Source organism: Schistocerca piceifrons, chromosome 5 (assembly GCF_021461385.2).
Source record: "Schistocerca piceifrons isolate TAMUIC-IGC-003096 chromosome 5, iqSchPice1.1, whole genome shotgun sequence".
In the NCBI taxonomy this organism is placed as follows: domain Eukaryota; kingdom Metazoa; phylum Arthropoda; class Insecta; order Orthoptera; family Acrididae; genus Schistocerca; species Schistocerca piceifrons.
In genome coordinates, this window is record NC_060142.1 from 503,504,451 (window position 1) to 503,529,604 (window position 25,154).

The 25,154-nt window shown below is 41.2% G+C and overlaps 1 protein-coding gene across 1 annotated transcript in view; it reads right to left on the reverse strand.

The window, feature by feature from the left end:
• The window catches only part of LOC124798657 (venom dipeptidyl peptidase 4-like), a 280,747-nt gene that overhangs the window by 50,778 nt on the left and 204,815 nt on the right, over nucleotides 1-25,154 (reverse strand). The window contains exon 9 of the mRNA XM_047262159.1: nucleotides 18,797-18,920. Coding sequence (XP_047118115.1) covers nucleotides 18,797-18,920 — 124 coding nt within the window. The remainder of the gene's footprint in view (nucleotides 1-18,796; nucleotides 18,921-25,154) is intronic.

A 25,154-nucleotide genomic window follows, 5' to 3' on the forward strand; every position in this document is an offset into this window, starting at 1 on the left:
GGGGGGGGGGGGGGGGGGTGAGGAATCGTTGGAATCCCTTTCTTGACCAGGTAGCTGGCCACCATGAAGCAGGTGTGACTCGATGCGTTGTCATGATGCAGCTTCCAATCATCAGTGATGGCTGGCCTCATGCGGTGGACCCTGGCTTTCAGTCTCTTGAGCACTTTACAATAAAAAGCCCCACTGACAGTTTGGCCTCGGAGCACAAACTCATGATGAACCACGGCCCTGAAGTCAAAAAACACAACAGCATGGCTTTCACCTTCGATTTGGTCATGCAAGCCTTTTTTGGATGTGGGGATGCTGTGGTGTGCCATTTGGCACTCATGTGCTTTGTCTCTTGGTCATACTGAAATACCCAGGTTTTGTCTCTGGTGATGTTATCTAAAAATTCTGGATCAGCTTCAAGGCTATGGAGATTGTATGGCAGGCATCCACATGTGCTTGCCTTAGCACATCTGATGAAATCTTCAGGATCATCTTTGTGCAGATCTTCCTCACCGACAATTCTTTGGTGATGATGATGCACACCGTCATTTTATCAGTCTGAGGTCGTCTGCTATCATCCTGACACTCATCCGATGGTCAATGTTCAATAAAATGAGCATACGGTCGATGATTTTGTCAGTTTTACTAGTTGATGGGTGTCTGGAGTGTTCCTCATCCTCAACGCTGCCCCAGCCCCCTTTAAAGCTCTTCACCCACCTGAAAACCTGAGCTTTTGACAGGCAATCATTGCCATAGACTTGCTGACACACATCCAATGTTTCTGTACCCAATTTTCCTAGTTTCACACAAAACTTAATGGCATAACATTGATGATCATTTGCTACATGTTGTGCCACAACCGATGACTTTGTGACGTGTCCACTCATCAAACGATGCTGCCGAGACAAGAGCCTGCAGGCGACTGGCATGCTGTGCCCCCCGGGTGAGCAAGCGCTGTGAAGTACAGTCGCATCAGCAAAAAAATCAGTATCATTACTTTTTATACAAACCCTGTATTCACAAATTCTGTGAACCTCCACCCTCCCATCTAACTACCCACTGATCACCTTCCAGGAATTCCTTATTTCCAACTTGACCTCACCATACACACAGCTCCCCCCCCCCCCCCCCCCCCCCCCCCGCCCCACCGGGTCCCTTCTTTAATACACAAATTTTTCACTAAAAGAAAGAGCAGCCATACACAGCCTGAAAATAGATCCTGACATAATCATCATCAAAGGGTCCACCACAGTTGTTATGAGTTGCAGTGGCTAACTGATAGAAAGCCTCTGCCAACTGTCTGACATCCACCTACAACATCTGCCATAGTGACCTCATCCCAGAAGTTCAACACAACTTCCAGGCCATACTGAAATCCATAGGCTCTTCCCAGAACCTCTATCCTGAGTCTTTCTCTCTCCTCGCCCCAACAACACCTTACACACACACACCTTCTACATGCTCTCATAATCCACAAACCCAACAATCCTGACACCCCATTGTAGTTGGCTAATGTGCTCCCACTGAAAGAATTTCCTCTGTCATTGACTAATACCTCCAACTAAATGCCTGAACTCTAGCCCCTCATTTCAAAGTTACTAACCCCTTCCCTCACCAACATTCCACCATCCCCACCCCTTCACCTCCTGGTCCCTTACTCATCACTGTTGATGCCATCTCCTTGTACACAACATACCTCATGCCCAAAGCCTTGCTGCTATTGAACACTACCTGTCCCATTGTTCTTCAGACTGCAAACCCCTTACCCATTCCTTATACACTTTACCAACTTTATCCTAACCCAAAAATCGTTTTCCACTGAAAGGAAAGTATACAAACAAGTCCACAGCATAGCCAGGGGCACTCTTATGGCACTTCCTGTGCCAACCTATTTATGGGCCATCTAGGATGAATCTTCCTAGCCTCACACAACTCCGAACTCTTAGTCTGGTCAGGTTCACTGAAGATGTCTTCATGATCTGGACTCAGGATCAGCATACCCTACCCACATTCCTTCAGAACCTCAAGTCCTTTTCTCTTATCCCCTTCACCTGCTCCTCCTCTACCCAATGTGCCACCTTCCTGGATGTTCACCTCCACCTCTCTGATGGCTCCAGCCATGCCTCTGTCCACATTAAACCCACTAACCACCAACAGAACCTGCATTTCAACAGCTGGAATTCTTGTCACACCAAAAAATCCCTCCAATACCACCTATCCATCTGTGGATGATGTAGATGCAGTGACAGAAACACCCTTGCTGAGCATACTGCAGGTCCCATGAAGGCCTTCACAGACAGGCAACATTCCCACACCTAGTCCACAGATTTCCCATGCAAAATCCTCTTAAGTCCTCAATCCTCTCACCATCCCCCGGCAACCAGCTATGAAGGAGTGCTCCTCTCGTCATGCAGTATTAACCTGGACTGGAGCAACAGAATCATCTCTCATCCTGCCCTGAAATGAGGGACATCCTACCCGAGATCCTTCCCACTGCAAAGTGCTGTTCTGTCATCCACCAACCTACACAACATCGTAGTCTATCCCTATGCCACTCCCACTCACAGTCTCTTGCAGCAAGGATCATATCCCTATGGCAGACCAATGTGGAAGACCCGGCATCTCTTACTCCACTTAAAAATTGAGCACCTAGTGATAACACGCAATTGAGCACAACACGCTCAATTTCAATGGCTGCTTCACAACCCAGGCCATCTGGATCCTTCCCTCCACCACCATCTTCTGTGAATGATGCAGACGGGAGTTATCCTTACAACACATCCTCTGCCCCTGTAATCATCCTGGCCTCAATCTCAGGTAACCTACTGTTCCCACACCCTCCACCCAATGGTTTTCCCTTCCTCCATCCTGTCACTACCTCAAAATTCAGGTCCTTACATCACCTTGAGAGTGTGCCACTACCCATTAGCTCCTACAATCATGCATTACATGCCTAGCCCATCCCAAAGCTAGAACGCTTTCTTTCTTTTGTGTGTGCCTATCGGTGTCCCAATGGTTCTGTTTTTTGATGAGTAGTCTCGTTTAATCTTACAGTATTTATGAATCAATAAGGTACATATGCATAACCTGTAAGAAAGAAACAGTGGAGAATAAAAGAATAAATATGACTATATCAGTTCCAAGATAAGGTAAACATGTCTAATGCCAAAACTTTTTACTGCAAGCCCTCATTAAAACAATCAATGGTGAGTGAAGAAGTTGAGAGAAGGTTGTTGTTGTTGTTGTGGTCTTCAGTCCTGAGACTGGTTTGATGCAGCTCTCCATGCTACTCTATCCTGTGCAAGCTTTTTCATCTCCCAGTACCTACTGCAGCCTACATCCTTCTGAATCTGCTTAGTGTATTCACCTCTTGGTCCCCCCTACGATTTTTACCCTCCACGCTGCCCTCCAATACTAAATTGGTGATCCCTTGATGCCTCAGAACATGTCCTACCAACCGATCTCTTCTTCTGGTCAAGTTGTGCCACAAACTTCGCTTCTCCCCAATCCTATTCAATACTTCCTCATTAGTTATGTAATCTACCCATCTAATCTTCAGCATTCTTCTGTAGCACCACATTTCAAAAGCTTCTATTCTCTTCTTGTCCAAACTATTTATCGTCCATGTTTCACTTCCATACATGGCTACACTCCATACGAATACTTTCAGAAATGACTTCCTGACACTTAAATCAATACTGGATGTTAACAAATTTCTCTTCTTCAGAAACGCTTTCCTTGCCATTGCCAGCCTACATTTTATATCCTCTCTACTTCGACCATCATCAGTTATTTTGCTCCCCAAATAGCAAAACTCCTTTACTACTTTAAGTGCCTCATTTCCTAATCTAATTCCCTCAGCATCACCCGACTTAATTAGACTACATTCCATTATCCTTGTTTGCTTTTGTTGATGTTCATCTTATATCCTCCTTTCAAGACACTGTCCATTCCGTTCAACTGCTCTTCCAAGTCCTTTGCTGTCTCTGACAGAATTACAATGTCATCGGCGAACCTCAAAGTTTTTATTTCTTCTCCATGAATTTTAATACCTACTCCGAATTTTTCTTTTGTTTCCTTTACTGCTTGCTCAATATACAGATTGAACAACATCGGGGAGAGGCTACAACCCTGTCTTACTCCCTTCCCAACCACTGCTTCCCTTTCATGTCCCTCGACTCTTATAACTGCCATCTGGTTTCTGTACAAATTGTAAATAGCCTTTCGCTCCCTGTATTTTACCCCTGCCACCTTTAGAATTTGAAAGAGAGTATTCCAGTCAACATTGTCAAAAGCTTTCTCTAAGTCTACAAATGCTAGAAACATAGGTTTGCCTATCCTTAATCTTTCTTCTAAGATAAGTTGTAAGGTCAGTATTGCCTCACGTGTTCCAGTGTTTCTACGGAATCCAAACTGATCTTCCCCGAGGTTGGCTTCTACTAGTTTTTCCATTCGTCTGTAAAGAATTCGTGTTAGTATTTTGCAGCTGTGACTTATTAAGCTGACAGTTCAGTAATTTTCACATCTGTCAACACCTGCTTTCTTTGGGATTGGAATTATTATATTCTTCTTGAAGTCTGAGGGTATTTCGCCTGTTTCATACATCTTGCTCACCAGATGGTAGAGTTTTGTCAGGACTGGCTCTCCCACGGCCGTCAGTAGTTCCAATGGAATATTGTCTACTCCGGGAGCCTTGTTTCGACTCAGGTCTTTCAGTGCTCTGTCAAACTCTTCACGCAGTATCGTATCTCCCATTTCATCTTCATCTACATCCTCTTCCATTTCCATAATATTGTCCTCAAGTACATCGCCCTTGTATAGACCCTCTATATACTCCTTCCACCTTTCTGCTTTCCCTTCTTTGCTTAGAACTGGGTTTCCATCTGAGCTCTTGATATTCATACAAGTGGTTCTCTTATCTCCAAAGGTCTCTTTAATTTTCCTGTAGGCAGTATCTATCTTACCCCTAGTGAGATAGGCCTCTACATCCTTACATTTGTCCTCTAGCCATCCCTGCTTAGCCATTTTGCACTTCCTGTCGATCTCATTTTTGAGACACTTGTATTCCTTTTTGCCTGCTTCATTTACTGCATTTTTATATTTTCTCCTTTCATCAATTAAATTCAATATTTCTTCTGTTACCCAAGGATTTCTACTAGCCCTCGTCTTTTTACCTACTTGATCCTCTGCTGCCTTCACTACTTCATCCCTCAAAGCTACCCATTCTTCTTCTACTGTATTTATTTCCCCCATTCCTGTCAATTGCTCCCTTATGCTCTCCCTGAATCTCCGTACAACCTCTGGTTCTTTTAGTTTATCCAGGTCCCATCTCCTTAAATTCCCACCTTTTTGCAGTTTCTTCAGTTTTAATCTACAGGTCATAACCAATAGATTGTGGTCAGAGTCCACATCTGCCCCTGGAAATGTCTTACAATTTAAAACCTGGTTCCTAAATCTCTGTCTTACCATTATATAATCTATCTGATACCTTTTAGTATCTCCAGGGTTCTTCCATGTATACAACCTTCTTTCATGATTCTTAAACCAAGTGTTAGTTATGATTATGTTGTGCTCTGTGCAAAATTCTACAAGGCGGCTTCCTCTTTCATTTCTGTCCCCCAATCCATATTCACCTACTATGTTTCCTTCTCTCCCTTTTCCTACACTCGAATTCCAGTCACCCATGACTATTAAATTTTCGTCTCCCTTCACTATCTGAATAATTTCTTTTATTTCATCATATATTTCTTCAATTTCTTCGTCATCTGCAGAGCTAGTTGGCATATAAACTTGTACTACTGTAGTAGGTGTGGGCTTCGTATCTATCTTGGCCACAATAATGCGTTCACTATGCTGTTTGTAGTAGCTTACCCGCATTCCTATTTTCCTATTCATTATTAAACCTACTCCTGCATTACCCCTATTTGATTTTGTGTTTATAACCCTGTAGTCACCTGACCAGAAGTCTTGTTCCTCCTGCCACCGAACTTCACTAATTCCCACTATATCTAACTTCAACCTATCCATTTCCCTTTTTAAATTTTCTAACCTACCTGCCCAATTAAGGGATCTGACATTCCACGCTCCGATCCGTAGAACGCCAGTTTTCTTTCTCCTGATAACGACATCCTCTTGAGTAGTCCCCGCCCGGAGATCCGAATGGGAGACTATTTTACCTCCGGAATATTTTACCCAAGAGGACGCCATCATCATGTAATCATACAGTAAAGCTGCATGCCCTCGGGAAAAATTACGGCTGTAGTTTCCCCTTGCTTTCAGCCGTTCGCAGTACCAGCACAGCAAGGCCATTTTGGTTATTGTTACAAGGCCAGATCAGTCAATCATCCAGACTGTTGCCCTTGCAACTACTGGAAAGGCTGCTGCCCCTCTTCAGGAACCACACGTTTGTCTGGCCTCTCAACAGATACCCCTCCGTTGTGGTTGCACCTACGGTACGGCTATCTGTATCGCTGAGGCACGCAAGCCTCCTCACCAACGGCAAGGTCCATGGTTCATGGGGGGTGACAGAAGGTAAATTACATTATTTCCTAAATTGATCAGTCATTGCTTTGTGTAACTGAAACTGAATCACATTGTTTATGAAAATTCAGTAGACAAATCCATAACTACAGCAATGGCTTACAGAATAACTACAGGGAAATATCGACAAGGCCTATAAATGTGTGAGACATTGCTTTGGAGACAGAAGAAACATGTGTAGGGCTGTGATGGATGAAAATGGCAATATGTTGGATGACGATGATGAAGTTGCAAGAAGATGGAAACAATATATAGGAAAACTGTACAGCGGACCAGACCTGTCTGAAAACATCATGGAAGAAGAAACAGAAGTATATGCACACAACATAGGTGAACCTATATTAAAAGTAGAGTTTGAACTAGCTCTGAAAAAATTGAAAAACAACAAATCGCTTGGTATAGACAATATCCCAGCCGAACTTCTGAAATCTGGAGGAGCAAAACTGAATCAGGAGTTGTATAATCTTGTTTTCAACATGTACGAGCAGGGTAAAATTCCTACAGACTTTGAGAAAAACATTATGATCCCCATTCCAAAGAAGGCAAATGCTACAAGATGTGAAAATTATAGGACACTCAGCCTAGTTACTCACGCCTCTAAAATATTAACCTCAATTATCCTAAAACGCATAGAACAAAAAGTCGAAGCTACACTCTCCGAAGACCAGTTTGGATTCCGGAAAGATAGAGGAACCAGAGAAGCAATATTTGCTCTAAAACTAATAATAGAGAAACAACTAGATAAGAACCTGAAAACATACATAGCTTTCGTAGATGTAGAGAGAGCCTTTGATAATGTTAAATGGGATAAGATGTTTGAGGTACTCAAAAAAGTAGGAATAGACCATAAAGATAGAAAAATGATATGGAACCTGTACAAAAACGAGACAGCAGTTATCCGTGGACGGACAAAACAAGAAGAGGTGCAGATACGGAAAGGTGTCCGACAAGGTTGCGCACTATCCCCTGTTATCTTTAACGTATACATTGAAGAGGCGCTGAAAAAAGTAAGGGAAAATTCACAGACAGGTGTAGTAATTCATGGCCAACGAATAGATATGATAAGATATGCTGATGATATAGCTGTCCTGGCTGAAAGTGAAGAAGATCTTGTAGTCCTACTGAATAGAATGGATAAAGTTATGGGTGAAGAATATAATATGAGAATTAATAAAGCAAAAACAAAAGTAATGGCATGCGACAAAGAAGATCAAGTGAAAGTCCAAGTTCATGTAGGCAATGAACTGCTTGAACAAGTTGATAAATTTACTTATCTGGGCAGTAATATTACCAGGGATGGAAGGAGCAAGGCAGAAGTGAGAAGTAGAATAGCTCAAGCAAAGGCTGCTTCTAACAGGAAGAAAAACATATTAACATCTAAGAGCATCAGCCTTGAAACCAGGAAAAGATTTTTGAAATCATATGTGTGGAGTGTGGTATGCTATGGGTGTGAAACATGGACTCTCGGGACAGAGGAACAGCAGAAGCTAAATTCTTTTGCAATGTGGTGCTATAGACGCATGCTCCAAATCAAATGGATCGACAAGGTCACCAATGAAGTGGTTCTGGAAAGAGTAGGTGAGAAGAGAAGCTTCTGGAGTTTCATTGTTAAAAGAAGAGTGCAATTTACAGGCCATCTATTAAGACATAAAGGACTCCTGAACACAATCATAGAGGGATATGTCGAGGGAAAAAGACCAAGAGGAAGACCACGACTGAGGTACATGGATCAAATCATGAAAGATGTGGGATGTGACACCTATAAAGAAATGAAGAGAAAAGCTGAAAGACGCACAGAATGGAGACAAGCTGCCATTGTAGCTGTTGCAAACCAATCCTTGGATTGACCACTACAGAAGAAGAAGAAGACAGTTATGAGACCTTAGGCTTCCGAACTTTTAATTTCCATAACTGAAAAGCAGAACTTGACCATATTTTCTTCACTGATATTAATCTTTTTCACTGTCATACACAATGTTTTAACAATTATTTTGTATTTCATTGGAAAGATTCTGATGCAGGAAGTGAAAATCAGTACAGAAAGTACTGCTCTGTCAGAATGAGGGGAAGAACTGTACAGGTTTAGATGCCTAACTTTTTTATCTCAAATAACCTTCAAATTGTTAAAGATATCAGTTACAACTTTTCACCTACACCAATACTGACCAAGGGCTCATGAAATACAGAACCAACATATTTTTGCATTTTCATTAATCACTGAGACACAGGCTTCCATTTTTTCTCAGTTGAATTGTAGTATTCTTTTCTGGCAGAATAGAATATTTGTATGAGAAAATTTAGTGGCAAAGCTCCTTGTAACATATCATTCCATGGCTTCCCATGTGTGCCAGATTATTCACAGCTAGATTCTGGCTGTAGGGGGGGAAGAGGGTTTCTGTTTGGTCTAGAGGTGAGGGGCTGGTCTTTCTTTAATCTTCTTTAATGGGTGGCAGTCTGAGCTGACAAGGCTGACTTTAAAGCAACTAAATTCCTCATGACAAACAGTGTTTCCAAACTTTTTGCAAAAAAAGTTTTAAATGTATTGCCAGGAAGCATTATCTTGCAGAAGCACTATTGTGGGAGCAGGAAATGGCCAATGAAAATGCCGCAGGAAATGGCCAATGAAAATGCCTACATCCCGCTCCTGAATCAGAATGGTTGGAAAGTGTGAATGTAAAATAATTTCATGAAGCAGTTTGGAGTCCAGTGACATTCAGGAGTCAGTTGGCAGCCCTCTTGAGGGTAGAAGTCATGTGTCCTCTGGAGCAGAGGTGGTGTTTCTGTAGCATATTTCAGAGGATGGATGTTGATGATCCTGGGTGATCAAGCATGTTACTTAACAAGTATGGAAGACAGAGAGAATTCAAAGTGCATTCCAAGTGTAATGAAACTGTTGAATATACATCTTTCTTCTTCAGTATTCAGAGAACACAGAACACTACAATTTAGAACGTGATCTGAGAGCCAGACCACAAATTGTACACTTCCTATGATTTTAATTAAAAGTACATTGATGAAGCATAATGGTGACATAAAATTAACTATTTTATGAGAAACGTAATAATTTTTGTTTCCAATATACTTCACAGTTTTGTTTATTTGTGAAGTCAAGAGTATTTAGATTTAGTATTACAATCATACTTATTGTTTTCCATAATTATTCAAAAAGATAAAATCACCAGAAAACTTTATTATTCTCTGCTTTTATGAAATATTAATCAATTTTAATTCTTTGGTCAAAGACAATGATCATATCAATCATGTAAATATATCTTTGTACCGAAAGTGATACAACTCTGTTCTTGTTCACTTGAAGTGTGTCACCTTTTGCTACAAGACTCCAGGAAGTTAGTAGATTTTGCCAAGAAGAGTGTTAACTTGTGAAAACTGCAAAATATGGAATAAAATAGTTTTCAAGGAAAAAGTATTCCTGCCATATGGTATTACTTATTTGCTGTATGGACAAACAGAATCCAGACATCTCTTTGCAGCATTAGCATGACGGAACCATTAACCTATGACAGTTGAACCAAAACAAAGAAGAACTTATAAACTGATTCCCTCTTTCTCCCTAACAAAGGACTAGTATCACAACACACTAATGAAGGCAGCAATAAAGGAGCTGGCCTAAGAAACAATGCATTGGACACAGACTTGCCAAGATATGTAGTGGTTTTTTACTTCCTGTTTAATTTTTTACTGGTTGTGTATGATCAAAAACTTTCACAAATAATATCTGGGCTGCACGAGCAGTTACAGAATTTGAAATGATGTACTAAAGAATGGGATAAAAAAAAGAACATCACCAAAAAATGAGGAACACTTTAAAAACAGTAGGATAATCAGGTCAACCATCTACACAACATCTTGACACAAAAATCTCAAATTTGAGTAAATATTTAAAAACAATAGTCAATTAAATTTGTAAAATTATTAATAAAACAGTAATTGTAGCACCACCAGCCTTAACTGTACAATCCACCAAAACCATCTTTGAAAGATGACTCTGTAGTTGCAGCGGGTGAAACGAGTTCACCAGTTGTTGATTACATTGATGCTGAAATGAAATGTGTCCCTGATATAATTAATGAAATTTTACCTGAACTGTCTAGGCCAAATAACTTTCAATGTCAGTTTCAAAAGTCTGTATGAAATGTATCACTGCAAAATGATCTGTGTAGAGAGAAATATCTTACATTTTTCAAACACACATCTTTTTTCTGTAAAGCTATTATGATTTTGCAGTCAGTTGCAGCTTGATTGGTGAACAATTTATCAAAATGTGTTTTGTTGTCAGTTTAGAAACAGTAGCATACCAGTTTGTGGTAATGATAAAAGCAATGTAATATTTACGACACTCAGTTCTGAGGTAAAAATGTGCTTGTTCTTCTTACAGCATCCTTCAGTGTGTCTGTACTTTCCTTTACATGGAAGCAAATTAAAAGTTGATTGGCAAGAATTCTAATATTGTGTTTGTGCAATGTTACAACAGATAATGCCATAACTAATTCACATGAACATTTGATTATGACAAAAACTGTCTTAATTTTGAGCTGAAAATTTTTGAGAGAAAAAGAATAACTGTAATCTGCGGAAGCAAGTTGTGCCAATTTATATTCGAAAGATGCGAAGTATGTGTGTATGAACATGCATAAGGAGAAGATTTGCAGTAGTGTACAGAATAAAGTACCATAGTTTGTGTTAATTAAAAAATGTAAGAAGCCTCCAAATGAATGAGTCTTTCAGAAGCAACAGTGATGTGTTTTTTAACCTTTGTCATGTTTTGTATGATAGAAAATTATTGGTAAATGGAATTTAAGATTATTTGGAACAGAATTATGGTATCTGTTTAAAATATTTGTGGGGAAATAATGTTATTAAATGTCTTCCAGGCTTCTTTGCTGTTTAATTTCATAGATGTGTTTATGCATGTTTCTGGATACATTTGGACAATATCTGGTATCAGACTTGATCCTTTCCTATTTGCTGTCAGCATTTGAACAGAATTGTTAAGAAAAACTGATTCACTGAAGTTAATTTTATATTAAGTGTGTAATACATTAAGAGAGAAAGTGAGAAACTTACGCTATCAGATAGTAAGAAAAAGAAGAAGAAGTTGATCACTTTGTCTATCTGGGCTCAGCGATCAGAAAGAGGTTGATTCTACACAGGAAATTCAATGCAAAATTGTTCTGGGTGGGGATGCTGCATTGAAGCTAAGAGTGATTTGGAAGGACAGAACCCTGACCAGGCGCATTAAATTAAGAGTGCTGAAATGTCTGGTGTTTCCAGTTTCCCTTCATGGCATTAAAATGTGGACAATAATGAAGGAGACTGCAAAAGAACTGATACTTTTGAATTGTGGACATAAAGGAGGCTGCAGAGAATATCATGGATGGACAAATGGATAAACAAATCAATGTTTCAAGAACTCATAGTGGAGAACAGATTATCCAGCATTTGTTTCTAGTGAATCCTGCAGTCCTTTGGTCACATAGTTGACATCAGGAAGATAACTTGGGAACGATGATCATCCAGGGCAAAGTTGAAGGGAAAAGATTGCAAGGATGACCACTGAGGCAATGGACAGACCACATAAAGGAGAAGACACATCAAACATGGGGTCAGCTACTCTGAGATGCAGAAGACCGGGAAAAATGGAGACAGACTGTTAAGAGGAATATATGATGGGTCATCAACTTTCAACTATGAAAGATGGAGTATTGGTCATGACATTAATCTGAGATCATGTAAAAGAATTTTTTATCTTAACCTAGTCATGTTTTTGAGGAAAATGTTATTTTTAGAGAGAGAGGATTGTTCTTCACAACACAAAGGTAGAATTTTAAAATTATGTCATAAAATAGAAGTCAGGAAGCTATGAACAGAAACTGAATGAATTTGGAAATATATGTGCTGTGTTCAGAACATTTTTATTTATTTTTGCTATCTGGGGGAGACTGTTGTAAGGTGTCTATGCTGAGATGATGATGTATTGGAAACTGATAAGAAGTATATGTTGTGGGAAGATGATGAAGTCAGGATTGGGGAACTGTATTTTTATAAATCATGTAGTATTGCCCGTTGCATAAATGAATACATATTTACATCTGGGAATGAGATGAAAGTACTTGCAGTGGAACTGACAGTTAAGAGGAAACTACTAACTGCATTAACTAATTTTGGAGGTACAAACACGTGATGGGATACTAAAAATATTGAAATCATGGAAAATATCTGTAATATAATGACGTATGCTGCCCAGGATATCTACCATCTGTTTGATAAGACATGTCTGATTATTTAAAAAGAACCTTCTTCAGCTTAGGAATAACACTTCTTTGAAACAATGCATGCAGAAGGGTAGAGATGATTCATAAAAACTTTGGAGTTGAAAGAAAAAGGCTTTTTACTGAAAAAAGAACTGAATACTTTCTCATATTAATAAAACAAACGTCTCAAAAATGAGATCGACAGGAAGTGCAAAATGGCTAAGCAGGGATGGCTAGAGGACAAATGTAAGGATGTAGAGGCTTGTCTCACTAGGGGTAAGATAGATACTGCCTACAGGAAAATTAAAGAGACCTTTGGAGAGAAGAGAACCACTTGTATGAATATCAAGAGCTCAGATGGCAACCCAGTTCTAAGCAAAGAAGGGAAGGCAGAAAGGTGGAAGGAGTATATAGAGGGTTTATACAAGGGCGATGTACTTGAGGACAATATTATGAAAATGGAAGAGGATGTAGATGAAGATGAAATGGGAGATAAGATACTGCGTGAAGAGTTTGACAGAGCACTGAAAGACCTGAGTCGAAACAAGGCCCTGGGAGTAGACAACATTCCATTAGAACTACTGATGGCCTTGGGAGAGCCAGTCATGACAAAACTCTTCCATCTGGTGAGCAAGATGTATGAGACAGGCGAAATACCCACAGACTTCAAGAAGAATATAATAATTCCAATCCCAAAGAAAGCAGGTGTTGACAGATGTGAAAATTACCGAACTATCAGTTTAATAAGTCACAGCTGTAAAATACTAACGCGAATTCTTTACAGACGAATGGAAAAACTGGTAGAAGCGGACCTCGGGGAAGATCAGTTTGGATTCCGTAGAAATGTTGGAACACGTGAGGCAATACTAACCTTACGACTTATCTTAGAAGAAAGATTAAGAAAAGGCAAACCTACGTTTCCAGCATTTGTAGACTTAGAGAAAGCTTTTGACAACGTTAACTGGAATACTCTCTTTCAAATTCTGAAGGTGGCAGGGGTGAAATACCGGGAGCAAAAGGCTATTTACAGTTTGTACAGAAACCAGATGGCAGTTATAAGAGTCGAGGGGCATGAAAGGGAAGCAGTGGTTAGGAAAGGAGTGAGACAGGGTTGTAGCCTCTCCCCGATGTTGTTCAATCTGTATATTGAGCAAGCAGTAAAGGAAACAAAAGAAAAATTCGGATTAGGTATTAAAATTCATGGAGAAGAAGTAAAAACTTTGAGGTTCGCCGATGACATTGTAATTCCGTCAGAGACAGCAAAGGACTTGGAAGAGCAGTTGAACGGAATGGACAGTGTCTTGAAAGGAGGATATAAGATGAACATCAACAAAAGCAAAACGAGGATAATGGAATGTAGTCAAATTAAATCGGGTGATGCTGAGGGGATTAGATTAGGAAATGAGACACTTAAAGTAGTAAAGGAGTTTTGCTATTTGGGGAGCAAAATAACTGATGATGGTCGAAGTAGAGAGGATATAAAATGTAGACTGGCAATGGCAAGGACATCGTTTCTGAAGAAGAGAAATTTGTTAACATCGAGTATAGATTTAAGTGTCAGGAAGTCGTTTCTGAAAGTATTTGTATGGAGTGTAGCCATGTATGGAAGTGAAACATGGACGATAACCAGTTTGGACAAGAAGAGAATAGAAGCTTTCGAAATGTGGTGCTACAGAAGAATGCTGAAGATAAGGTGGGTAGATCATGTAACTAATGAGGAGGTATTGAATAGGATTGGGGAGAAGAGAAGTTTGTGGCACAACTTGACTAGAAGAAGGGATCGGTTGGTAGGACATGTTTTGAGGCATCAAGGGATCACAAATTTAGCATTGGAGGGCAGCGTGGAGGGTAAAAATCGTAGAGGGAGACCAAGAGATGAATACACTTAGCAGATTCAGAAGGATGTAGGTTGCAGTAGGTACTGGGAGATGAAGAAGCTTGCACAGGATAGAGTAGCATGGAGAGCTGCATCAAACCAGTCTCAGGACTGAAGACCACAACAACAACAACAACATTAATAAAACATTGAAAGACATGTTTACAAGTTGTCAGGTATATGTACATATATGTAATTATTATTATTTTCATTTCTTGTCTATAATATCTAAAATAAATACATATAATGATGTAAATCAATCCCCCAGAGGAATGTACATTCACTTGTATTCAAAGCAAACACAGAGCCTCAAGCTGTTGTAGCAAAGTTTCACCCTCATTTTCTGTGCTGCATCCTCTTCCTCTCTGTTTAGATCTATTAATGCTATATCCTTCTAGCCACATGAACTCTCTTGTATTTAAAAGAATAATGATTTTGATGTATACATTTTCTTGTCTTGTGCATTATTTTATTATCTACCAGTCTTTCTCAATAATTCAAGTATGTCTGCAACATAATACATGTTGAATCAGCTTTCATTACAGTCTCAGAATCAGTTGCTGAGGATTTATCACTTGCATATTTATACCAAATTCTATACTCATGTTTTTTTCTGTGTGTGAATACACTTACGCCCTTTTTGCATCTTCACTGCCATATAGAGTTAAGTGTCAGACAAACTCTTCTGTGATAACATTTCTTACCCCGTTGCCTTATCACTGTTGCTATCCTTTCCACAAGGTGTTATTGGAAAGTTTTAAGAATGGATCTGCTACTGCTTACTGGTTTGGTGGGCAGGTACACGGAGGGTGGGGTGTGAGTCATTGCCTTGTCCTTGAACGCCCTCTGACAGGAAACTGCTTTTCCTTTATTCAGTTCATTGTGGCAGTTGGTTGAGTGCGGGTCTGTTAGGGCTTGCTGCCGTTTTCTGTCTGCGTGAAAATAGACATAAAAACGGAGCAAAAAGTTTGCGTGAAATTTTGTTTTAAAACCAGGAAATCAGCTTCTGAGACTTACAAACTATTAAAAACAGCTTTTGGAGATATTGTACAAGACAGTCAAATGTTTATGTCTGGTTCAACAGATTTAAAAAGATTTGACGATGAACCACTGTCCCGCTGTTCTTCCACATCAAAAATGAATGAAAATGTTGTGAAAGTTCTTGACTTAGTGTGCTCTGATCATAGAATTACAATTAGGGAGATGGCTGATGAATTTAATTTAAGTTTCTATGCAGCTCAGTCAATTTTAATGGAAGATCTGAACATCCGTTGAGTGTCTGCAAAATTCGTTGCAAAAGTGTTGTCAAGTGACCAGAGACAACACCGACTTGAAGTGTACCAAGAACTGATTAATCAGATTAAAATGACCCAGATTTGTTAAATAGGGAAATTACAGGTGACAAATCATGTATATGGATATGATCCTGAAACCGAAGTGCAGTCTTCGCAGTGGAAGACTCCACGTTCACCATGATGGAAAAAAAGCATGGCAAAGTCGGTCGAAGGTGAAGGCAATGTTGATGATTTTTTTTTATTCTACTGGTATTGTGCATCATGAATTTACCCCTGGAGGACAGCCAGTTAACCAGGAATACTACAAATGTGTCCTTGAGCATTTGCACGAAAAGGTGCAGAAGAAAAGGCCTGCATTGTGGAAAGACAGGAGTCAATTACAAGCCCATTCTTAAAACTTTTCCAAAGGTGTGGTAAATGTAGTAGCTCTATGAGGCATGGCTTGGCAGCTATGAGGGCTGTGAGAGGGAGGTTTGATGGAAGCTCTTGTAGAGGTGACAGATAGTGGTGGTCCAAGGCAGGAATAGAAAGTGAACAGGTTGGAGAGCTTTTTGAGGTGGTACTGTGCATGCTGCCCTAGTTCCTGAAGAGCAAGAGTTTCAATTTGGGACAGGGGATGCAGGAATTCGTCATTGCAGGGCAGGATAATTTTATGTATGGAGAAGAGATATTGCAAAGTAGTTTGGGCCTGAGTTATTTCATTTTGTAGGACTAGATAGTAAGGGCTATGGACTGATGTAGTTTGAACAGATAGAGGTCTTTGAGGAAGAAGGGATTGCAGCTGGATAAGGATAATTTGATGGTTGAGCTATTTGGGAGAGGATTCCATGAGCTGGGCAACAATGCTGGAGCAGTATGTGGGATTGGGGGTCTGGGGGTCTGACTAGGGATAGGGAAACTTTTTTGTATTGGCACACATGGAAGGAGCAAGGATCCATAGTGGAGGATAAAAAATACATAAAAATAGATGGGGAAAATCACAGAGAGGGACAAAGGTGAAACCTGAGGGAGTAGGGCCTATAGAGGAAGACGAAAATGAACTAATATAAACATGAAAACACTATGACACCAGAGAGAAAAATAAATAAAAAGAAGAAAATAGTGGAATACATGTTGGTGGATGGATGTGTGCAAAGAGCAGAGCCAGCACATGGAAGTGAATTAGGTGGAGTCAGTACACGAGTGCCGCAATAAGGGAAGGAAGAGAGAGTGAGAGAGAGTGAGAGAGTGAGAGAGAGAGTGAGAGAGAGAGAGAGAGAGAGAGAGAGAGAGAGAGAGAGAGAGAGAGAGAGAAGAGTGTGTGTCTGTGCGTGTGCACGCTCGTGTGCGTGCGTGCGTGTGTGTGTGTGTGTGTGTGTGTGTGTGTGTGTGGTGTTTGTTTGTTCTGAGGTTAGATACAAAATACTTGTAGCATACAAAGGTACAGAAAAGCATATGAAAAGTAGGTGAGGATGAAAGAGGAAGTTTGATTAATTTGAAGGTCCAAGAATGATTATATTTGTAGGACACAAGAAGCTGCAACTACAATTTGGACGATCACATAGCTGTGTGTTGCCCATGGACAAGACTGTTGATTCAGGGTGGCTCAGATGTCAGCGCATGCGTGATATAGAAAGTGATGATAAAACAAAGAAGAGAAAGAAAAAGATGGACACTGAGTAAGTAACGAGATAGAAAATGGTAACAAAGGAAAACAGCATTAAGTTGTAGACTGGAAGGAAAGCAATAACACAAAATCAAACAATGGATAACCCAGGATGGAATAACAACAATATAGAAAGGATAAATTGTTACTCACCACATAGAAGAGGCACTGTGTTGCAGGCAGGCACACTGAAAAAGACTGTTAAAATTATTTAAGCTTCTGAACAAAGTCCTTCATCAAAAATAGAAAACACACAGACATTCAGACAAGCAGAAGTCACACACTTCACTGCTGTCTCTAGGCACTGTGGCCTGACTGTAACTGCATCTAAAGCCACACCTCTCCCAGTGCAGCTTCCCAAGACTTCACCTAGCAGGCCTGTACTGCCCCATCATGTCCCTGCATGCTCCAATAGGCAGCACAGCATCTTCCTCCACCCCTATCCTGCTATCCGTATCCTTCCACCCCCCCCCCCCCCCCCCCCCCACTACCACCAACACTCCCCCAAGCACACTGCTGCTCATGTCAGACACAGTCAAAGTCAGGCCCCAGTTCCCAGAGATGGTGGCCATGTATGTGCGAACTGTGCTTCTGCGAATGTATGTATTTTCTATTTCAAAAGAACAACTTTATCCAGAAGCTGAAATATTTTAGCAGTCTTTCTCACTGTGCCTGTGTGTGACATAACATCTCCTCTATGTGGCAAGTAGCAATCTATCCTTTCCATATCGTTGTTATTGCATCCTGCACTTGCCATTGTTAGAGAGAAAGGGGGAGGGAGAGAGAGAGAGAGAGAGAGAGAGAGAGAGAGAGAGAGAGAGAGAGAAGAGGGGGGAAGGAAGGAAGGGAGGGGGGAGGGGAGAGGGAGGGAGGGAGAGAAGGAAGGAAGGAAGGAAGGAACAAGCAAGAGACAAAACTCGGGCTTGGACCTGGGAAGGAAATTTTGGCTCTGACCTTTCCAAAGGAACCATCCTAGCATTTGCCATAAGTGATTTAGGGAAACATCAGAAAACCTTAACAGTAATTGCTGGATAGTGATTTGAACAAGAACAGTAATTATACAAGTCAGAAAACACAAAATGTTTTGTGCATAAACAATTTGATAGGCCAATGTGTTATACTACAAATGGGCATTCAGTCTGCACTTCAGTATTTTACATACTCTCATAATGATACTTACCTCATGGCAGTCCCCATCGTCAATCATGCAGACCATTATTTTTGCAACTGTCTGTACTCTATTTTTCCACAGAACTACAACTTCATTCTCAGATGGCCATGTAACACCACATAATATTGGGTCTCTGTGTGGACAAATAAAAACATCATTTCTGTTGAAACAAACTATTTTAAACTGCATAGCAGAACTTCTAACAAAAACTGCTGTATTCTTTTGGTGCAAAGAATATATTCATTACAGTAGATGACAATTACAGATTTGCACTACACTAGTGCGGCAACAACAAGCTAAACGTAAATTTTAATCATGTAACCAATAATGTACATTATACCTTTGTCAAAATTATTATCTGTACAATACTGTCTGTCTGACAGAGTCTCTCTCTCTCTCTCTCTCTCTCTCTCTCTCTCACTCTCACTCACACACACACACACACACACACACACACACACACACACACACACACACAGATCCTCACACACACACACACACACACACACACACACACACACACACACACAAGCACACACTACAGATTACTGTTTAAAGACATAATTATTCAGAAACTTCATTTTCCTTGCAGAGTGTAAAATTTAGAACCTGAGGTTTTTCCATAAGCCAAATAAAGAAATGGCTTATTTACTTATATTGAACATGTGTTCCATGGATCGATTCAATCATGAGCTTGCCCTGGATGTACAATGTGTCAAGATTTTGATTTGATTACAAGAGATAGTTACTTGTATATAAGATTTAAATTGAATTCCAATCATATTTACAGTGGAGATAATACTGCATTACAAAAAATACAAACAAGTATCATCTTCACACTTAAAAACTGTCTTGTGCACATATAATTTGGCATGCTTCAGAGTTATCGTACAACTGGGCAATCAGTTCAACAATACTAGTCATGATACTGTTTACTTTGTCATTTACTTGGAAAGCTCTCATGCACAAATTGCTCAATGATACAGAAAAAACTGATTCAAGAAATCCAATATAATTTAATTTTGAAAAAGTTGTTTAAGATTTTAAGCTTTGTTGAAAGTTGAAAACTTCAGCGTCTGCATACTTAGTACCTCACAGGACCACGCAATACACCTATCTAGCTGGTGGTTGTAGTAGTGGTGGTAGTACCAGTAGAAGAAGTAGTAGTTTTATTCATCCACAGATCACTTTTACAAAGGTATTGGGCATGTCATAGTATTATAATTTAATAATACCAAAAACAATGTAATTTATGTATACACGTCATGTGACTAGGGCATCCTGTCGGGTAGACCATTCACTGGGTGCAAGTCATTTGATTTGATGCCACTTCGATGACTTGCGCATTGATGGGGATGACATAATGATGATTAGGACAAAACCACACCCAGTCCCTGAGTTGAGAAAATCTCTGACCCAGCCAGGAATCGAACTCGGGCCCTTAGGATTGACATTCTGTCACGCTGACCACTCAGCTACCGGGGGTGGTCGTGTATACAGGTATTTACACACTTGCAGATTTATTTTGATAAGGATGGGGCGTTGAGGCGTTATAGTATTCCTCATCCTAAGATTTGCCTGAAGTAATTTAGGGAAACTATGGAAAACCTAAATCAGGATGTTGTTGTTGTTGTTGTTGTTGTGGTCTTCAGTCCTGAGACTGGTTTGATGCAGCTCTCCATGCTACTCTATCCTGTGCAAGCTTCTTCATCTCCCAGTACCTACTGCAACCTACATCCTTCTGAATCTGCTTAGTGTATTCATCTCTTGGTCTCCCCCTATGATTTTTACCCTCCACGCTGCCCTCCAATACTAAATTGGTGATCCCTTGATGCCTCAGAACATGTCCTACCAACCGAACCCTTCTTCTGGTCAAGTTGTGCCACAAACTTCTCTTCTCACCAATCCTATTCAATACTTCCTCATTAGTTATGTGATCTACCCATCTAATCTTCAGCATTCTTCTGTAGCACCACATTTCAAAAGCTTCTATTCTCTTCTTGTCCAAACTATTTACCGTCCATGTTTCACTTCCATACATGGCTACACTCCATACAAATACTTTCAGAAATAACTTCCTGACACTTAAATCTATACTCGATGTTAACAAATTTCTCTTCTTCAGAAACGCTTTCCTTGCCATTGTCAGTCTACATTTTATATCCTCTCTACTTCGTCCATCATCAGTTATTATGCTCCCCAAATAGCAAAACTCCTTTACTACTTTAAGTGTCTCATTTCCTAATCTAATATCCTCAGCATCACCCGACTTAACTCGACTACATTCCATTATCCTCGTTTTGCTTTTGTTGATGTTCATCTTATATCCTCCCTTCAAGACACCATCCATTCTGTTCAACTGCTCTTCCAAGTCCTTTGCTGTCTCTGACAGAATTACAATGTCATCGGCAAACCTCAAAGTTTTTATTTCTTCTCCATGGATTTTAATACCTACTCCAAATTTTTCTTTTGTTTACTTTACTGCTTGCTCAATATAGAGATTGAATAACATCGGGGAGAGGCTACAACCCTGTCTTACTCCCTTCCCAACCACTGCTTCCCTTTCATGTCCCTCAACTCTTATAACTGCCACCTGGTTTCTGTACAAGTTGTAAATAGCCTTTCGCTTCCTGTATTTTACCCCTGCCACCTTTAGAATTTGAAAGAGAGTATTCCAGTCAACATTGTCAAAAGCTTTCTCTAAGTCTACAAATGCTAGAAACGTAGGTTTGCCTTTCCTTAATCTTTCTTCTAAGATAAGTCGTAAGGTCAGTATTGCCTCACGTGTTCCAGTATTTCTACGGAATCCAAACTGATCTTCCCCGAGGTCGGCTTCTACTAGTTTTTCCATTCGTCTGTAAAGAATTCGTGTTAGTACTTTGCAGCTGTGGCTTATTAAACTGATTGTTCGGTAATTTTCACATCTGTCAACACCTGCTTTCTTTGGGATTGGAATTATTATATTCTTCTTGAAGTCTGAGGGTATTTCGTCTGTTTCATACATCTTGCTCACCAGGTGGTAAAGTTTTGTCATGACTGGCTCTCCCAAGGCCGTCAGTAGTTCCAATGGAATGTTGTCTACTCCCAGGGCCTTGTTTCGACTCAGGTCCTTCAGTGCTCTGTCAAACTCTTCACGCAGTATCGTATCTCCCATTTCATCTTCATCTACATCCTCTTCCATTTTCATAATGTTGTCCTCAAGTGCATCGCCCTTGTATAGACCCTCTACATACTCCTTCCACCTTTCTGCTTTCCCTTCTTTGCTTAGAACTGGGTTTCCATCTGAGCTCTTGATGTTCATACATGTGGTTCTCTTATCTCCAAAGGTCTCTTTAATTTTCCTGTAGGCAGTATCTATCTTACCCCTAGTGAGATAAGCCTCTACATCCTTACATTTGTCCTCTAGCCATCCCTGCTTAGCCATTTTGCACTTCCTGTCGATCTCATTTTTGAGACGTTTGTATTCCTTTTTGCCTGCTTCATTTACTGCATTTTTATATTTTCTCCTTTCATCAATTAAATTCAATATTTCTTCTGTTACCCAAGGATTTCTACTAACCCTCGTCTTTTTACCTACTTGATCGCCTGCTGCCTTCACTACTTCATCCCTCAGAGCTACCCATTCTTCTTCTACTGTATTTCTTTCCCCCATTCCTTTCAATTGTTCCCTTATGCTCTCCCTGAAACTCTGTACAACCTCTGGTTCTTTCAGTTTATCCAGGTCCCATCTCCTTAAATTCCCACCTTTTTGCAGTTTCTTCAGTTTTAATCTAGAGGTCATAACCAATAGATTGTGGTCAGAGTCCACATCTGCCCCTGGAAATGTCTTACAATTTAAAACCTGGTTCCTAAATCTCTGTCTTACCATTATATAATCTATCTGATACCTTTTAGTATCTCCAGGGTTCTTCCATGTATACAACCTTCTATCATGATTCTTAAACCAAGTGTTAGCTATGATTAAGTTGTGCTCTGTGCAAAATTCCATCAGGCGGCTTCCTCTTTCATTTCTTAGCCCCAATCCATATTCACCTACTACGTTTCCTTCTCTCCCTTTTCCTACACTCGAATTCCAGTCACCCATGACTATTAAATTTTCATCTCCCTTCACTATCTGAATAATTTCTTTTATTTCATCATACATTTCTTCAATTTCTTCGTCATCTGCAGAGCTAGTTGGCATATAAACTTGTACTACTGTAGTAGGTGTGGGCTTCGTATCTATCTTGGCCACAATAATGCGTTCACTATGCTGTTTGTAGTAGCTTACCCGCATTCCTATTTTCCTATTCATTATTAAACCTACTCCTGCATTACCCCTATTTGATTTTGTGTTTATAACCCTGTAGTCACCTGACCAGAAGTCTTGTTCCTCCTGCCACCGAACTTCACTAATTCCCACAATATCTAACTTTAACCTATCCATTTCCCTTTTTAAATTTTCTAACCTACCTGCCCGATTAAGGGATCTGACATTCCACGCTCCGATCCGTAGAACGCCAGTTTTCTTTCTCCTGATAACGACATCTTCTTGAGTAGTCCCCGCCCGGAGATCCGAATGGGGGACTATTTTACCTTCGGAATATTTTACCCAAGAGGACGCCATCGTCATTTAATCATACAGTAAAAGCTGCATGCCCTCGGGAAAAATTACGGCCATAGTTTCCCCTTGCTTTCGGCCGTTCGCAGTACCAGCACAGCAAGGCCGTTTTGGTTATTGTTACAAGGCCAGATCAGTCAATCATCCAGACTGTTGCCCTTGCAACTACTGAAAAGGCTGCTGCCCCTCTTCAGGAACCACACGTTTGTCTGGCCTCTAAACAGATGACTGAATGAAAACTGGAGCCTCCATCCAACTGAATACAAGGCTAGTCTGTTTAAAACAATATTACCTCGCTTAGTTTATCACTGGCAGAAAATATTGTTTTGCAAAGAAGATATACACTCCTGGAAATTGAAATAAGAACACCGTGAATTCATTGTCCCAGGAAGGGGAAACTTTATTGACACATTCCTGGGGTCAGATACATCACATGATCACACTGACAGAACCACAGGCACATAGACACAGGCAACAGAGCATGCACAATGTCGGCACTAGTACAGTGTATATCCACCTTTCGCAGCAATGCAGGCTGCTATTCTCCCATGGAGACGATCGTAGAGATGCTGGATGTAGTCCTGTGGAACGGCTTGCCATGCCATTTCCACCTGGCGCCTCAGTTGGACCAGCGTTCGTGCTGGACGTGCAGACCGCGTGAGACGACGCTTCATCCAGTCCCAAACATGCTCAATGGGGGACAGATCCGGAGATCTTGCTGGCCAGGGTAGTTGACTTACACCTTCTAGAGCACGTTGGGTGGCACGGGATACATGCAGTCGTGCATTGTCCTGTTGGAACAGCAAGTTCCTTTGCCGGTCTAGGAATGGTAGAACGATGGGTTTGATGACGGTTTGGATGTACCGTGCACTATTCAGTGTCCCCTCGACGATCACCAGTGGCGTACGGCCAGTGTAGGAGATCGCTCCCCACACCATGATGCCGGATGTTGGCCCTGTGTGCCTCGGTCGTATGCAGTCCTGATTGTGGCGCTCACCTGCACGGCGCCAAACACACATACGACCATCATTGGCACCAAGGCAGAAGCGACTCTCATCGCTGAAGACGACACGTCTCCATTCGTCCCTCCATTCACGCCTGTCGCGACACCACTGGAGGCGGGCTGCACGATGTTGGGGCGTGAGCGGAAGACGGCCTAACGGTGTGCGGGACCGTAGCCCAGCTTCATGGAGACGGTTGCGAATGGTCCTCGCCGATACCCCAGGAGCAACAGTGTCCCTAATTTTCTGGGAAGTGGCGGTGCGGTCCCCTACGGCACTGCGTAGGATCCTACGGTCTTGGCGTGCATCCGTGCGTCGCTGCGGTCCGGTCCCAGGTCGACGGGCACGTGCACCTTCCGCCGACCACTGGCGACAACATCGATGTACTGTGGAGACCTCACGCCCCACGTGTTGAGCAATTCGGCGGTACGTCCACCCGGCCTCCCGCATGCCCACTATACGCCCTCGCTCAAAGTCCGTCAACTGCACATACGGTTCACGTCCACGCTGTCGCGGCATGCTACCAGTGTTAAAGACTACGATGGAGCTCCGTATGCCACGGCAAACTGGCTGACACTGACGGCGGCGGTGCACAAATGCTGCGCAGCTAGCGCCATTCGACGGCCAACACCGCGGTTCCTGGTGTGTCCGCTGTGCCGTGCGTGTGATCATTGCTTGTATAGCCCTCTCGCAGTGTCCGGAGCAAGTATGGTGGGTCTGACACACCGGTGTCAATGTGTTCTTTTTTCCATTTCCAGGAGTGTAT